This window comes from Lates calcarifer, linkage group LG21, assembly GCF_001640805.2.
Source record: "Lates calcarifer isolate ASB-BC8 linkage group LG21, TLL_Latcal_v3, whole genome shotgun sequence".
NCBI lineage: Eukaryota > Metazoa > Chordata > Actinopteri > Centropomidae > Lates > Lates calcarifer.
In genome coordinates this window covers 2,878,220-2,894,903 of record NC_066853.1, presented here as the reverse complement: position 1 = coordinate 2,894,903, position 16,684 = coordinate 2,878,220, and the positions used below count along the sequence as shown (strand labels likewise).

Genomic DNA, 16,684 nt, shown 5'->3' with positions numbered 1-16,684 from the left:
TAAATCCCGGCAAATTCTTGATGGTCATCTAACCTGTTCTGCCGCTGCGTAAAATACATTTACACGAGTGGTGTCATACATACCACAGCTCTTACGTAAACGCACGCTCAGGAAAGTTATTGTATAGACAGTGTATTTAGACACCACACATAATAATCTAATAATGATTCTATGTACTACGATCTTACCAGAAATCAAGAATATAAATCCAGAAACTGCACATGATGTCAAAGGAGTGCATGAAATTTAATGCAAATGGCGGTGAAATATCTTAAATCTTAAGTCTGAAGTTGAGTCCACGCAATGCGGTTGAGTTAACAGGCACGTGTCCCCACAAAGTGAGCAAAACAAGCAAAAGAAATGCACACACTTTTTGGAATTCAAATATAAAAGGAGCTGGATGTCGGTTGCCATAGAAAGCACGTGACGTCACACACGTCACAAAGCATTTAGTTCTTGGAGCACTACACTAAGTCTATATATGTATACAGAAGTTAGACACTTGAGACAGTTTGAGACAAGCTCAAGACACAGTCACGTCAGAAAATACTCTGCTTCTGGTTGTTTAAACTTTTATGATACAAAATGGGCGAAAAACTGAAAAAATTCCAGAGTTGGAAGATCGTCAAACTCGAAGCGCAACGCAAAGAAAACGACGAATTCTGGTCAGAAAGAGATACTACCAACAGACTGAAACAACAGTGTCTTGCAACAGAACTCCGTGATCTTAAGAAGCAGTTCGAGGCCTCCACTCAGAAACTCCAAGAAACAGAGAGTGAGTTGAATAAATGCAAAAGAATTAACAAACACCTTACGCTGGAAAACTCTCAGCTACGGGAAGACAATGACAGACTCACAACAAAACTCAAAAAAACTCAGGAATCTCACAGACAGTGGCTGAATAACTTAACTGAGTCTCATGCCAAGACTCTGGAAGAAGTCAAACAAAAAAATCAAAAAGTCAGGTTGCGTAAACAAACCGAATTTGACGAAAGTCTGGCACTGCAGAAAGAGGCAGGAGAAAAGGCCCTGAAAGAGCTGGAGGAAAAAGATCAATGTGAGCTGTTAAAAATTGAAGAACAACTCCGTCAGGTGGAGGAAACGAGCAAACAGACAATAGAGAAGTTAAAACTAGACCTGTTAATAGCAGAAAGGCGCATTATGGATGAAAGGAAACTCAGGGATACCGACAGGGTGAACAACAGAGTCTTTTGCAAATCCCTGGAACAGAAAATAGAGCGTCAGAATAAAACAATAACAACTCTAAAAAATCAGGATCATCTTTTAAAGAAAGTGTCCAAATTAGAGGACACTATCAAAGAAAAGGACGTGCTTATTAGAAACAAAGATAAGAATATAGCTTCTTTGAAAGCAGAAAAGAAAGGGGTGATAGAAGAGTTTCAAAGCGAAAGACAAAAAACTGCCATTTTAACTGAGCTGGTGAAAGATCTGGAGGAAAAAAACCAGAAACTAGAGGAAGAATTAAGAAGTGAACGTGGAAAATTAAAAAACACAACGGATGATCTAAATAAGAGCCGGCGAATAAATGGCAACCTGACTGAACGTGTCGAGCACTTAAAGTCCAAAGTAATGGCCAGTGAACCAGACCTTATCATGCTGAGGGATAAAGTGTCACACATGGAGACATATCAGCTGCGTATGAAGGAGGATATGCAGTCATTCATGGCTGTTATCAATGAGCCCCAAAAATTAAGAAGCAGAGTCATCACTATCAAAAGACGCTACGTAGACAACGTGGACAACCTCGAGTTGGACGAACAAACAAAACATGCTGTTCGAAATGGGATCAAGTGTCTGAAGGCAGAGAACGACACTTTGAAAAAAGCCCTGGACACTTCTTTCCGAGATAAGGAACGTTTAGCAAAGGGTATAGACAGAATGTACAAACTTAAGTGTGACACGGAATGTTACTACACTAAAGTCCTTCACCAAAAAAAGATGGAGGAGCGGATGAGCACAAAGCAAATGAGACAGTCACACTTGTCACCCATCTCCCCTAAATCTAATGTCACGCCCAGCCAATTGGATCAACATTAGGTCCTACCCACCATCAAAAGGCAAGTTAATTAACTGCCCTTAATTTCCCATATATCTTTTTGTGGGTTTACTCCGGGTGCTCCGGTTTCCTCCCACCAATCCTACTACATGGGAAAAAAATAAAAAATTAAAAAAGCAAACAATATTTCCTGCAAGTATTTGATTCATTTAACAGTTTGATTAATTACTCAACTGGCTATTGGCCAATGTTTTTCCACCAATGTACTGTTTTATGTCTAAACTACAGCTTTAATCAGGATGTATACACACTAGTATAATAAAACAACATGAACTTCACAACCATCCTGTGTGCACTTAATGACTGCTATAAAATGTGAGATATCACATGATTTCTGTTAGCTATGGCATGGTTTTGACATGTTTAATCTACAATCACTAAGAAATTATAACCTTCTAGATTCAATTGTGTTCATCTAAGTGTTTTACTTCCATTTTAATTCTCTTAAGTCAAATTAGTCTGTGAGTTCTTCACCAAGGTGTTTTATTAGATGGTTAAAGGAGGTAACCATTTTACTAGTTAGAAATGGTCATAACCTAGAAAATATCTGTGAAGGTTAACGACAACAAAGGGCTGAAAATTGTTTAGACCTCCTTATAGTGCGAGCACATGGTGAGACGATGTGATGATTGTTCTTTGACATGGGTCAGAGGCAGAAGGCTGGGCAGTTTAATGGCTGGTTACTGGTTTGAACCACTTGGGGGCAGAGCTGCTCCTTTTACACTACAGCTGGGATTACAGTCTGAAGCCTGAGGCTAGAATTCACAATTCACAATTATCTTCAGAAAGGTGTGTAAAAATCTCAATAGTTAATTCTAAAAAAAAAAAAAAAAGCAAGGTGTGTAGGTGTTAAACATTCTCAAATATGAATGAGGCACAAATATATAAGTTCATGAGCTGTGACATAAAACGATGAACTGAAAAAAGCTCAATCAGAATCTGGTATAAGTTATAAACCATTGTTAAGAAACAGTTGTGGCTGGAACTTCCTCCAGCTTGCTTCATTGTGAAGACTTCTCCAGAGGACTGTTTGAAAAGCGTGGCAATCCTGTATATATGTTGCAGGCAGGGGGAAAGCAGAAAAAGAGGTGGAAGTATATGCATGCAATGTTTTTTTTAGATCAGTCCACAGCTTCATAATTGAAACCTCATATAGGTTAACATTACTTAAGCATGTTTCTTTTTAACAGCATCCAAGGCAGCCTAGAAAATGTCCAGAGACCAGGAGGCAGAAGTAGATGCAGGGAAAAAGCACATTTCAGGGCATAGGACCATTTTTCACAGCCTATCACACTGGACCTGTTGAAGTATATTTTTATTATTTATGTATTAAACACCAAGTTGTTTACATGTATGCATGTAAATGCAGTAGTATGGCTGTAGTGAGAAGGATTCTAGAAATGATCTGAAATGATTCAACTGAATTTACATTTAATCTGGTTGTTTTAACCAGGATTATGCTGCAAGATGTTTGTTTTTTTTTTTTAACTAGATTTAAGTTCCCTGGTATGGGATAACCTGCAGTTAAATTATAATAAGTTTATTCTTATTAATTCCCATATATTCTTGTTAATTCCAGTGGAAAGTTTCCAACATTGAAAATTCCCAGAAATTTGCAACCCTACACCCCATACATTTATTATTGCATGTTTATTATATGCCTGCAGCTGTAGGAGTGCCATTTCAGGTCATATCAGAGTAGGGACAAACCACTGCTGCTCAGCACCAAATAGCCAACATTGGCAACTAGCTGGTGAACATGGTGGAGCATTTAGCTGGTAAAGAACCATATCTTTCCCTCATGAGTTGGTAGAGACCAAAAAAGAGCTAAAAGAGATATTATTGGTAAGCAACTGTTTGCAAAGTTTGCCCTGTCAGCTTAGAACATAATGACACTTTAATGATTGTTGTTTCTGCTGCCCCTTTGTGGCCAAAAAAATCCCTGCAAAAAATCCGAAATGGATTGCTGTAAATTTAAGATTAAAAAGAAGTCACACAATTCCTCTTTAAAACAACACCAGTTTTGTTGTGACACTGGTTTGTATGACTTTCTTCAGCTTTGTGCAGTAAAATGTTGATTTTGATACTCTTTGATACCTGGGATGGCATCACTCTTTCTTCCACTTTAACGAGAGTGGTCAAGTCAGTCAAGGTTTATGATCAGGTGTCGGTCATATATCTGCAGAAGAAGAAGAAGAGGAAAAAGCAGCCAGGGATGGATCAGGCTGCTAAAAGATATTACCAGAGAGGACATTAACAAGACATTGCTGACAGATGTTGTATTTCTATCTGTAGTTACCCTGTACAAGTCTGAACAGTGAATATATATTGTTTTGCATTTGTGCATTTAGAATTACTCTGTGAAAAGGTAGCTTCCCTTCAGTAGCTGTAACAAAATCGTGGTTTATGCTACTTAAAAAAGTAAATGAAAGCAATCAAGCCTGAGGTTAAATTAGCAATGTTACAGCTTCCAAAAGAGCAAGCTGGATCGGGCTTACCAAAGATGGAATACTATATTCTGTCCATACAAGCCAGAACTATCTCTTCGTGGGTGAATGAATGTTTGGACTCTCCTTGGTTTGACCCCTCTCACCTCCAGAAACAACCTTTTTAACTAATGTGTTGTCAGCTTGGAGAAAAGTTATGAAAATATTCAATAACACTCACTCTCTTTTACAACAACACTAACAGATAACCCAGAGCTTTCGCCACAGGGAAATTTTACACTTAGGTAAAGAGCAGGTAGAATATTTGACCTCTTTGAGAAGGGAAGATTTAAAACATCTGATTCACTGAAAGCTCAGCACCATATATCAAATGAAGACATATACAAATATTTACAGAAGAACTCAAATGTGTAATAGATAATAATGGGTGGGATGAGATTTTGCAATTGCCTTCCAGAATTTCAATTTGCATAAGGTATAAATAATTACAATCTAATATTTTGCATCATATCTACATATCTCTGTTTATCTATAGTAAGTATACAACAGGAACCTCACCAACTCACTAAACTGTCCCAAATGTAAATCTCATGTAGGCACCAGGCTCCATTGTTTTTCAAATACTCATGAAGGCTGAACGTTCAAGTGTTAGTACAACAATAGGTCAACAGGTGTCAGTAAACCCACTTCTATGTCTGCATGAGAAGGTCCTTGTCTTTCTTGAAGAAAATGAAGATGTGATGCAGTCTCTTTTAATGTTGGCAAGGAAAGCCATAACAGTGAAGTGAGTTGGAGGTCACCCTCCTTCTACTTCCATGTGGAAATCTCTCATCTTAGAGGTTGTGACTGTGGAAAAACCTGGACACTGTATTAATGAAAGGACAGAAATGGAGGAAACCACTGGAACTTCTGGGAGTTGATTATGACCTGGACATAAATAGATAATATGATGGACAATCATCACTTTTTTGGTTTGGGAACAGAGAACATGGATTTGACTCTTATATTACTTATTGTTGTATCTCACCATGTACAACGGACTATTTTACAATTCCATTAATAATCCCATTATATTATTAATGTCACAACTTCCTCTATTATTCACACCAGTCTTGGAGCAGCATTTTCTAACATTGTTTGTTGATTATGTATTGTGTATGATTGAATAAACAGAATCCACAAAAAAGTAAATGAAAGCAACTTCAGATGAGATGTGTACAAAGTCTTTTAGTTGTGTTAACTTGTGTGTGTAAGTGTGTAACTTGATCTGTCCGGTGCTAATATCCCATTTACACTGCAGCTGTAACTTCTCCATTTGAGATTTTGATCAGGAATCAAATTCAAAATCAATAGCACCTCAGTTTTCATTCAGCTTTACTTAATTTTGAGGTTTAACTGTGAATTCATCTCGAGAGAAAAAACACTTCCTGTGGGGTGCAGTGTGTTTGTGTGTTAGAGAGTGTGACAAAGAGAGAGAGAGTCAGAGAGAGGGAGAAAACCATCAGGTCTTGTACTTCTTGTAAACTTTCTGTCTTTCCGAGCAGGCAGCTTGATGTTATTTGCATCTCATAGAAGAATCTGATTTATACAATAATAAGATCTACACACCCAGACAGAAAACAGAGGTCGACTTTAGAAAATGAGGAGCATGGGTGTTCAAGTTGTGCTCGCCGTCCTCGTCCTGTTCGTAGCCACCGTGAATGGCAATGGTAAATATCTAACTGCTCTGCACTTGTTTTGTTTTATCTCATGTTTTAAAGTCATAAACTTTCAGTACAGTCGTCTGGATTTAGAACAGCATGTATTCTGACAATAATATGACATTCAAGAGCATTTTCAAAGAAACTCCTCCAATTTCCTGTATTTCATTTGTGCGCTTCAACTACTTTGTGTTGAAAAGCTCTATTTTTCTGTGTCTTTTCTTTCTCCCTGATGTTTTCATAGACTTTATTCTTTGCTGTAGTGTGTGGGTGCATTTTATTTTGAAAACTAGTATTTTTCTTACTGATTCTTGGCTATTATTTGAACACATTTCAGTCTCTGTGTATATAAAACAGTCACATGGTTTAATACTAACACTGGGGAGAATTACCAGATTGACATGAACATAGGAAGGGGTCTGTTCTGGAAACCCACCTCAGCTCTTAGATACCTCTCAGTCTGAAAAGTTATGGGGGAGAAGGACTTTGATGAAGTGACAGACTCAAGCTAAAACTAAATATCTGTCCATGTGTTCTTCTTTTTTTCAGTATCATTCTGGAGGAAAAAGTTCACAATGTCCTGTCCAGAAAAGGGGGAATGGTACAATGATGAAAATAAAAACTTAACTTCAGATCAGACAGTGACGCATGAAATGGAGTATAATAGCGGTACCAGAGGCCTTTACTACTGTCTATATGGTTCTGATGAAAAATATTATTTCTACGTGAAAGGAAAGGGTGAGTAAAAAATCTTTTAATTTCTCATGGTATGCCATCTGAATCAGTCGTCCTCACTGAGCTAACGCTTGTTTTCGACTGCTGCTCTTTGTTTTCTAGTGTGTGAAAATTGCTTCGAGCTAGATCCAACTGTCTTTGCGATGGTCATCGTTGTGGACGTGCTCATGACATCAATTGTGATGATGATAATCTACAACTGCACCAAGAAGAAAAGCTCTGCTGCACCTACGCAACCTCCCAGAGGTAAAAATACACTGAAAAACAATCTTTATTTTAGATGAAATATCTGTTTTGGTTAAGTAAAAAGTTACCTAACATCCCTTGGACTGAAGGACATGTAATGCGTGTTTTAATGTTGATAAAACTTTAGTTATTTGCAGCTGATTAATGGGATTGTATATTCACTCATGCAGTTGATGCAGCCCTATTTCAGCTATTAAGAACAATCTTAAGTATTAAACCAACTCTGAAGGGTGTGGGCATGTCACACAGATTTCATTTTTACTCATAAAGTAATAAATACGACTTGATTCATCTCAAAAGGTTTATATAATTTGTTATAATTTGTCCGTATACATCCACAGCGAACGACAAAGCATCCTTTTAAGTACACACTGAGTCTGATAGCATCTTATTTCCATCATTATCTTCCAGCACCTGCTCGTCCAGCAGGCCGGGGTCCACCTGTCCCATCTCCTGACTATGAGGTAAGTAATTTATATAAGCAGACATGTAAGAGTACATTTCATTTTCTGCTGCATTTTCCATTCTACAGTGAAATTTGAGTTAGCAATTGTAAAATAGTTGTGTCCTTGTGTCCTTGCAAAAATAATCAAAAATCTTAGAGCAAACATGAGAGAGGAAACTTTTTAGCTCATGTCATGTCCTTTAAATAACAAGCAACAGCCGCTTAGCTTAGCATGAAGAGTGGAAGCAGGGGGAAATGGTTAGGAAACTGCCTAACTGCACCTCTAAGGCACCCTGATTAACATGTTGTATCTTGTTGGTTTAATCCCCAAAAAAATGAAGTGGTAAAATTACCAGCACGTAACTCTCTGTTTACCAACAAACTACTTGCTTATTCATCCATTCGTCTATTAGCTATATGCCTTATCCTATGAGGGTCACAGGGGGTCTGTAGCCAATCCCAGCTGCCATTGGTCTTGGCTCCAGACTTACAGTAAACTACTTGTTCATTGTAAGTATTTTATTTTCAAATATAATGACCATCATTGACAACAAGGTTAATTTGGAAAATCAGCAAGTTTCCTTACGCCCCTGGAAGCCGAGTACGACTGTTATATTGTTTGTTGTCATTTAACCATCTTAGAACAAACCCTGTAAAACATTTTTAGCAGTTATTTGATTCCTAACACTGCTTACGTTGTGTTTTGGCAGCATCTGAACCCTAACACTCGCTCCCAGGATACGTACTCAGTCGTGAACAGGACCGGATAGATTCGAGTCACCTGACTGCAGAGGGTCACTGGTTTAAAGGCTGCACGGACAAAGGCAAACATTCACCGACAAGACATACAAGAGCATACACTGTGTTCCCAGTAGCATGCAGATGCTGGTGTTTGCTCTTAGTGGTCGCAAAAATGTCAAAAGAGGAACTTCCTCAATTATCCCTGGTTTTTATTACCTGGCCAGTTTAGGTTTCGGCTGTCCAAATATTCTGCCACCACCACAGTACAACAGTGGTGGATGGAATTTAGTTTGTGGTGCTCACATTATTTAAAAATTACACTGAAAAACTAGGACCACTTTCTTCTAACTTCTTCAAACTACTGAGAACATGTTTAGAGAATCAGAGAAAATTTGAATTAACTTTAATCAACTGGCACTTGGTTGTAGATACTTGTAGATTTATTAACCTCACATCCAAGGAACCTCTTAAGTTCTGACTGACTGACTGACTGACTGGTCTTGGTGGTGGTGGGGTCCCAGGTATTTTAACATCTGTGGGGTTGTTATCAAGGCCATTGGATTTGTCAGTGGTCCTGACTTGTCCTTAGAGTCACTGAACGTGTTCAGAGAATTATTAAGAGTTGTGTGGATATTGTTTCTGTATGCTGCTGCAGGTCAGTAATTCCCAATACAGAGGTACTTCTGCAGTTACAAAGGGGGGCCCATGGAAAGATCATTTAGTTCAGCTAACTTGAAAACTTGGATATCCACACATTTGCGTCTAGTGAGTGAAATACACAAAGAAAACAGCAGACACATAGATCCCGGGTTTGTCATTGCTTGTCTTTGGAGGTCAATCAAGTCTGCCTTCAAAATGGATATTTTGGCTACTTTTAGCTGGTTACTTTTAGCTCTTTGTAGGTATTTTGCATAGAAGTATAGAATCACAAGTTGGTGTGACGTTAAATAAACTACCAACTACTGTATCCTGACAGTTTTCTGCTGAATTGGTTGTAATACTTTGACAAAAAACGCCGCAATTGAGAACGTATGAAAACTAGTAAGCAAAATGCTTTCAAAAATCTAAAGGTAATTGAATGCAGACCTGACTGATTACCAAAAACAAGAAAAAATGCAAGCAACGGCAACACATCTACTGTTTTGTTTGCTGTAAAATGCAATCGAACATCTAAAGCTGTCAGTGCGAAGGGACACAATACAGGGGTATCTGTGGGGCAATGAAAAAAAGGTTTAAAACAACTGCTGTAGACTGATTTGAATATAATCTTTGAATATTGTGAGCAAGATAAATATCGATTTGTAATTATAATTGTACTGGTGTGGTGGCAGAAAGCTCTGAGACTTAGTGTTCACTTTATTACATTCAGCTGTACAGTGTAACACAATCCAATACAATAACGTCACTTTTAAGATGCCGCTAATGTTTTTTTTTTTGTACCTAATAGTATATAAATATTATTTTTGTGCTTTCAGTGTATTGACCCTTTAACGTGAAAAGTTGGTGGAGAGTACTGTAAAAATCATTACTTGTATTGTCATTTTGAATAGTGAGGTACATGTTTTTTGTACATATGCGTGGTTGGCAGCTTATTAGGAACACCCAGTTGAAACTAATATAGTCTAATACAACAGTCTTGTAACAAATCCCCCTTTCATGGAGGTTATAATGTTCAGTTTTGGTTGAAACTGTTGATGCAACTTTATGGTTATTTTGGAAGCTGTAGTTTGTGGTGCTGTTGAACTGTGTTGCGTACTACACGGACAGGTGTTTTGTGTTATTTTGACCACCCCATTTATATTAATGAGGGTAAGATCAGAGACAAAAACTCCCTTCTGGTATGACACGAAATGGCTCAAAAGCATTAGAGACTGTCACTCCGAAGTGATAATAGGTACATTTTTATGTCATTGTAAGTTCTGACTTATTACAGACGTAAAATGTTCCTGACAAACTTATTTTGCTCATCAACTGCTTTTTTTTCTTTGTCATTCTTATCTGCTGTGTTAATCTTTTATACTGTAACGGGCACAAAATGTGTCACTAATAAATAAACCACAGCCAACACTGCTGCCATTATTTTCTTTGCTAACTGCTGAAAATAATACTGAGATACCTCTACAGATGTAGCCATTTGCAGTCCATGAAACGACCTCAAAGCCGCAGCTCATATCCGTAGCACACCCACAAGAGCACAGTCACCATCAATACATGTTCACCTGCTCAGGTCTCATGTGTATGCAGACGATATGCCGTTCTATCTTTGGAAATATCTGACATATTGCTGAAAGATTTCACAATGCTCATACATATATTTCATAACGTTAGAAACAGTGGAAATGTTGTGTCATGTTTTGGCCTCCTGTGTTTTCTGTCCCAGCAGTGACTGAGCACAGTGTACTGATGGAAATGACACTGGGGAAATCTGACATCATGTAATATTTGTTATTCATGCGAATGTTATTCTTGCTAATGTAATGACTGATAAATTATACTGTATGAAGCTGAGAAGTGCAGTGTTTAGTGGAAACACTCCCACACTTACTGCTCAGTTATCTTCATCTGCATCTGTTGTATGTTTTTGCGAGAGAGAAACAAAGAGGTAAAAGGGGGAGGGGAGGGCATTGTTGTATACGGTGTGCTCTTCTAGCCGAATGTCTTAAGTCAAACCGCTCCCACACACAGACCTACATCTGCCTGACGAGTGTGTATGTGTGTGTGAGTGTGCGGTCGTGTGTGAGAACGTCCGTGTTCGAACGTGGCGCGAGAACGTACACGTGAACTTGTGCGAGTGCATGAATTTGAGTCAGAAGTTGATTGTGTGTGTGTGTGTGGTTTTGTTTGACAACACTTTTGAAGTCCGACAGCTTTATGGGGACCGATATGCTGCTGAACTCCACAAGCTTAAATAGCTGTTTTATGGTTAGAATAAGGGGTAAGCATTCAGTTGCAATAGTTAAGGGGCTAGCGGATGCAATGTGTCAATGATGGGTGGTGGGTCCCCACAAAGATAGGCATGTATGCGTGTGTGTGTGCGTGGGCTGATCAGGGTTGTGTTTCTGTCTAAGTTCCGGCTCTTCTCTACCTCAGCACCGGCAGAAAACTAGAGTTTGTAGCTTTGTCACATCAGCGTCAAGAAGAAAGCAAGAGGCTCCGAGCAGTGATCAAAGAATTTAAGTTATTAGATTATCTGACATCGAGGGGGTGGGGGGTGCTTCCTAGCTAGTTTCTCACCTCCTCCTCCCCCTCTACACTGCCTCCTCCTCTTCTTTGTTGCTATTTTAACTCTTCTGTCTGTAAATCTTTCTCTCTCTTCTCTTTGCCCTTGTGTAACCGTTTCTCTCTATGTGTCCCTATATCAGACTGCACTACACCTCTGAAAAGACCAGTATCATTAAGAGATGACAATGAAATACAGCGGCAAATGGCAAATATATTAAGATCCTTGAGTAAAAGTACCAGTTTAACAATGTAAAAATACTCGTCTTGCTTAAATAAAAGTACAATATTATCATCAAAATAGTGCAGTGGTGAATCTGATATCGGTGTAATAAATAAATTAAATTAATTAATTAATAGTAATGCTGGATTACAGGTGTGCCAGAGCGGGAATGGCGGACCCCGCCACTAAAATGGGAACTGTTACTGTATATTGAACAAACCATAAACATCAAAAAATGGGTTAGATTTCATTAACATTTTGGGGATTATAGTTTTAAAGTGGTAAAAGTAAAAGTATGCGTTGTGCAGAAAATGTTCTGCTTTACGGACTTGTTTTCATTCTTTGTACTTTTCTCTGATCTTTGCTTTAATGTGAAATATTGAATAATGTGACCTACATCTGACAATGAGAGAAGTTTAATATTGTCCACATTGGAATTTTATAATTTATAGCACATTAAGTACAAGATGAACTACCCATTCAAATTTTTCAAATTTCAAAGTGTGACGCTGCAGTTTAAGTTGTTTGCAACATTGTTAGTCACGGGGATTTTGAATTTTCCACAAAAACACCTCTACAACAAAAGGTTAGGAAATTCAGATGTTAATAATAATATTTGATACACACACTGTCTAGATTATTATGATGTAGATCCAGAAAGAAAGAAAATCTGTTGCTTTCTGGTCCTGTATTTATATTGTGCAGATAGAATATCCCTGTGATATTTTCAATATGATTAAGAAACTAGATATAGTATGATACAGAAATGGCTGCATCTCAAAAACTACAAGTAGTTATATCAAATATTTGGCACCATTGGATTCAGAACAACTTCAGTTTAAATAATATGAACTTTGGTCCAGTATAAATCTGTCATTTAGCATGCCAAATGAATGTTAAACTTATTTTTGTGATTTGTGTGTGTTTTTAAAAGAATTAAAGAATTTGTCTACCAATCAATGCATGATAAATATGTGCAATCAAAAATTTAGATTTTGTCATGAGCACATTTCTTTACATACTAAATATGTCCTGCATTATCACAACATTGTGGTTCATCTGAAAAAGTAACTTGTTACTATAGCTGTCCAATAAACATAGTGGAGTAAAATGTGCAATATTACAACATCTCTGAAAGGTATAGAGTATTAGTTGTACAAATTGACTTACTTAAGTAAACATAACAACATACTTAAGTATAAATATTTCAATGTACAGTCCTTGAGTAAATGTATTTCCCACAAGCTGAAACTAAGTTTAGACATCATTCGACAAGACAGCACAATTTTTATTTCAATTGTTAATTTAGCAACACAGTTTTGTTATTATTTCTAAGCCATTATATGAGGTGGCTGTAGCAGCCCTACTTACAGCATATGAAGAAAATATATAAAAATTAATAAAAGTACAGATGAAAACGCTACCAAAATAACAACAACTGATACTGAGCTATGACAAACAGCAACAAGTTAACAGATTATTCATTATATAAGGGATCTATTCTTACAGGAATGGTGAAAATAAAAGTTTTAAGATTGGTAAGGTAAAACAGTATCATACAAAGGAGATTACAAGGCTGAGTGACACATCAAAAAGCACTGTGTGAGGACGTTGACCCCAGAAAGAGGTGGTGGGGTCCCAGGCAGTGAACCACTGCCCCTCTATTTCTTGTTAATTTGATCATACACGTCTTTCTGACCACCTTTGTATCTCAGACGCTGAGGGAGGAAGGATTAAATATCAAAATTAATTTATTTTTTTAATGTAATTATTACATGTGCTGGTCACATATTGCAGTTTAACATCCTTAATATTTCATCTTACCTGGTAATGGTCAGAGCTACCGCCTCTGCTGCCACTTCCATCATTCGGATCAATACGTGGTCTATCATGCACTGAGGGCAGATATATTGATAATATAAATATAGAAATATCAGCAAATAAAGAAGTGCTAATCTGATTGATACCACTGTAATTATCAGTAATACTATTATTAGGAACTATTATTTTATTGGTATTGATGTTTTTTTTTTTATTGATGTATTTTTCTTTTTTTTTTACATATGTATGCTGTATATGTAACTAAAGGATCTACCAGTGACAAAGTTATAATGCAATACTTGTACCCAGACTTACACAGATGTTTAATAATTTTGGTGTTTAAAACTAGTAGTGCATGGGTTGAAAAACTAACAGGGACACCTTCAACGCAATAACAATCTTTAAATAAAATGTTGAGAGAATACATTTGTTTGCTTTCTTGGTGTGAGTTAGCTGAAGAGATCTGCACCATTTGTCTGCATGCTAAATATGTAGCTGGAACCAACAGTTGGTTAGTTTAGCTTAACTTGAGATTTTGTATTACATTTTGCATTCCCTCACAATATTCTGTGTCACCTTGCAATATATTTTTCACTCTGTTTCATAAAGAACGGCTGTGGTCTGACATTGTGAACATAGTGAGTGGTTGAACCCTTTGCTGTCACTGTGTGTATTATAGCGATATTGGTAGAAGCAAACACTTACGTAACAATGTCTCCTAGAAATTATGTTTGATAATTTGCAAACATTAGTCTCTGAATGTAATCCGGCCGGTGATTACGTTGCACCACAGAGTAACTGAGGAGAAGTATTGTGAAGTTTTGTTGTATTTGCATAACTTTACCCTAAGTTGTTTCTAGGTATCACGGGGATACAAAACATATTGTGAAGGAATGCAAAAATAATTTTGAAAATAAAAATCCCACCATTGCCTTTTGGTGGCTCCATAATTTCCCTGTTTCCAGTCTTTGTGCTAAGCTAAGCTAATCCGCTGTTTGCCATAGCTTCATGTTTATCGTACAGACATGAACAAAATTATTGCGAATTCACACAATGGCATTATTTATTAACATTCTACTGAAGACGTGACTGCATCCCAGCCGATGTTTCTACGATATATCATAAATTCTTGGAGCGCAACTTTAGCGTATACTGTAATGAGTGATAATATAGTAGCTAACTTAATCTTTTAAACTAAGAGATGATACGCACTGTATTTTCATTAATTAAAATGAAATACAATAACTCTTAATGCTTATTTTGTGTATTATTTAAAAGGAATAATTGTGTATTCATCCACTGCCCGCTGATTTTCCTTTATGTGAAAACACAGAAAATAGTTCGGGGTACCTAAAAACACAATACTGTTTTTTAATCTTAAGAATTACCAATTTAAACAAAAGTACTGCATTATTCAGGTAAATTATTTTTTAAAAGGTTTGTACATTCTCATCACTTTCCAACCTCAGTTCATTTCATCATGTTCCAAAACAAGTATGTATTTTAAGTGTTAGTGTTAGAATATTGTTTTGAATCAATCTTTCTTGTCCCGTCTGAAATAAATATAAAAACACTGAAATTCAAAGATCATGTTTACATAATAGCCAGCTTGCTCACTAGCTAGCTAGCTAGATACTTACTTCTCTTGTACTGCTGACCACTCTGCCCATGAGACGCGATGAGATACACAGCCACTCCTATCACAGTCGTAGCCACCATATTTCCTACAAACCATGCCTACTACTGAACCTATGTCGAGCTCTATGCAGTTGTCACAGGCTGGAAACACACACACACACAAACAATTTTGAAGTATGATTACTGTCAACAAATTCTGTGCTCACAATATAAACATTAGAATACAGTGTAAATGCAAACAAGAGATGTACAAAAGTACATATAAAACACAGAAAAAATATACTGCTAATACATGGGTGCTTTCATCAACATCATGCAAGACACAGGTTTTGCTGCAGAACTTACTCCGAAATCTCACAAAGATTTTTGGTCCTTTCCTTTCACCATCTTCATTAGCTGGGTTGGCAGTCCAGCATGTGTACTCCCCTGAGTTTTCATCATTGTACTGTAAAATATCAGGGTGGTTTTGACCATCTTTTTTGAAATATCCATCTGTGCCACACTTAAGCTTAATCCCATCCGATGTCATTAATGTTGTTATCTTGGGTGTTTCTGTGTAGGAAAGAGAAACATTAAGTCGGTACCATCACACAGGTATGCTTTCATTCCACTCAAGGCAAATGTAAACATAATTTCACACACATAATTACAATTACACCATGCCATTTAACTGTTAAAGCAGTCTTCTTACCTTGTGCACTGACAAACACTGTGGGAAAAAAATTGGAAAGAAATATGAAAACATTTAGTGAAACTGGCACACAAAACCCGACCGATATATAATGTTTTTATGGTTTTAAAAACAAAGCTCATGGTGAGGCCTACCTGCCAGTGTCCAGAGCAGCAGCAAACAGGCAGGAAAAACCACCTGACATTTCATTGTGTTTACTCCTCTTGAGTCCTGCTGACAACAGATGGAAGATATTTCAGATCACAGTTAAGCAAGAACGAGAATACAGCAGAAAACAGGAAGGGCGCCATTTTCCGCTCTCTGTCAACCATTTTATTTGACTCAACTGTTACAGATAACTGCTGATCAAAGACAAATAGAAATACATGATATCCACAGGAGGTTTTAAAGAAAAGTTCTGACCTTGAGAAATATGAAGAGCTGTCACGTCTCTGCTGTCAAAGCCTCCGTTTGTCAAAGTGTCTCAGTCTGTGTGTGTGTGTGTGTGTGTGGGCAGGAAGTGTGTGTGATTGGTTGTTTTTTGTCTTTGCTGATTTCTACACATGGAGGTCTCAGTGTCTCTGTGACTTTCAGCAAATAACACTACATGTCAGACACTGCTAGAGTAACTAAGTACTCAGGCTTTACCTGGACTTTTTCCTCCACTACTTTACACCGGACAGAAATTAGTACAGAAAAAAAGTACACAATGAGTTTATATA

General features: G+C 37.3%; 3 protein-coding genes across 3 annotated transcripts; 2 read left to right on the top strand and 1 right to left on the bottom strand.

The window, feature by feature from the left end:
• The first annotated feature begins 89 nt into the window (after positions 1 to 89).
• On the top strand, positions 90 to 2,543 carry LOC127143746 (liprin-alpha-2). Its single transcript, XM_051078933.1, has one exon. It carries the CDS (start codon positions 586 to 588, stop codon positions 2,056 to 2,058), a length of 1,473 nt encoding a protein of 490 aa, XP_050934890.1. The 5' UTR covers positions 90 to 585; the 3' UTR covers positions 2,059 to 2,543.
• Positions 2,544 to 5,954: 3,411 nt separating this feature from the next.
• LOC108890654 (T-cell surface glycoprotein CD3 epsilon chain) lies at positions 5,955 to 10,456 on the top strand. Its single transcript, XM_018687620.2, has 5 exons — positions 5,955 to 6,233; positions 6,774 to 6,962; positions 7,062 to 7,205; positions 7,617 to 7,669; positions 8,361 to 10,456. Exons 1-5 carry the CDS (start codon positions 6,164 to 6,166, stop codon positions 8,418 to 8,420), a joined length of 516 nt encoding a protein of 171 aa, XP_018543136.1. The 5' UTR covers positions 5,955 to 6,163; the 3' UTR covers positions 8,421 to 10,456.
• Positions 10,457 to 13,100: 2,644 nt separating this feature from the next.
• Positions 13,101 to 16,545, bottom strand: LOC108890653 (T-cell surface glycoprotein CD3 gamma chain). The gene is given in 8 exon segments (XM_018687619.2): positions 13,101 to 13,551; positions 13,658 to 13,728; positions 15,295 to 15,382; positions 15,384 to 15,433; positions 15,638 to 15,844; positions 15,984 to 16,001; positions 16,118 to 16,193; positions 16,386 to 16,545. Coding segments are annotated over 7 exon segments (546 nt in total). The 5' UTR covers positions 16,173 to 16,193; positions 16,386 to 16,545; the 3' UTR covers positions 13,101 to 13,494.
• Between the last annotated feature and the right edge of the window lie 139 nt (positions 16,546 to 16,684).

Coding starts and splice junctions, on each gene's coding strand:
- LOC108890654 (XM_018687620.2), top strand. CDS start 6,164: ATGAGGAGCATGGGTGTTCAAGTTGTGCTCGCCGTCCTCGTCCTGTTC. Junction 7,206..7,616: donor ACCTACGCAACCTCCCAGAG/GTAAAAATACAC, acceptor ATTATCTTCCAG/CACCTGCTCGTCCAGCAGGC. Junction 7,670..8,360: donor TCCCATCTCCTGACTATGAG/GTAAGTAATTTA, acceptor GTGTTTTGGCAG/CATCTGAACCCTAACACTCG.
- LOC127143746 (XM_051078933.1), top strand. CDS start 586: ATGGGCGAAAAACTGAAAAAATTCCAGAGTTGGAAGATCGTCAAACTC.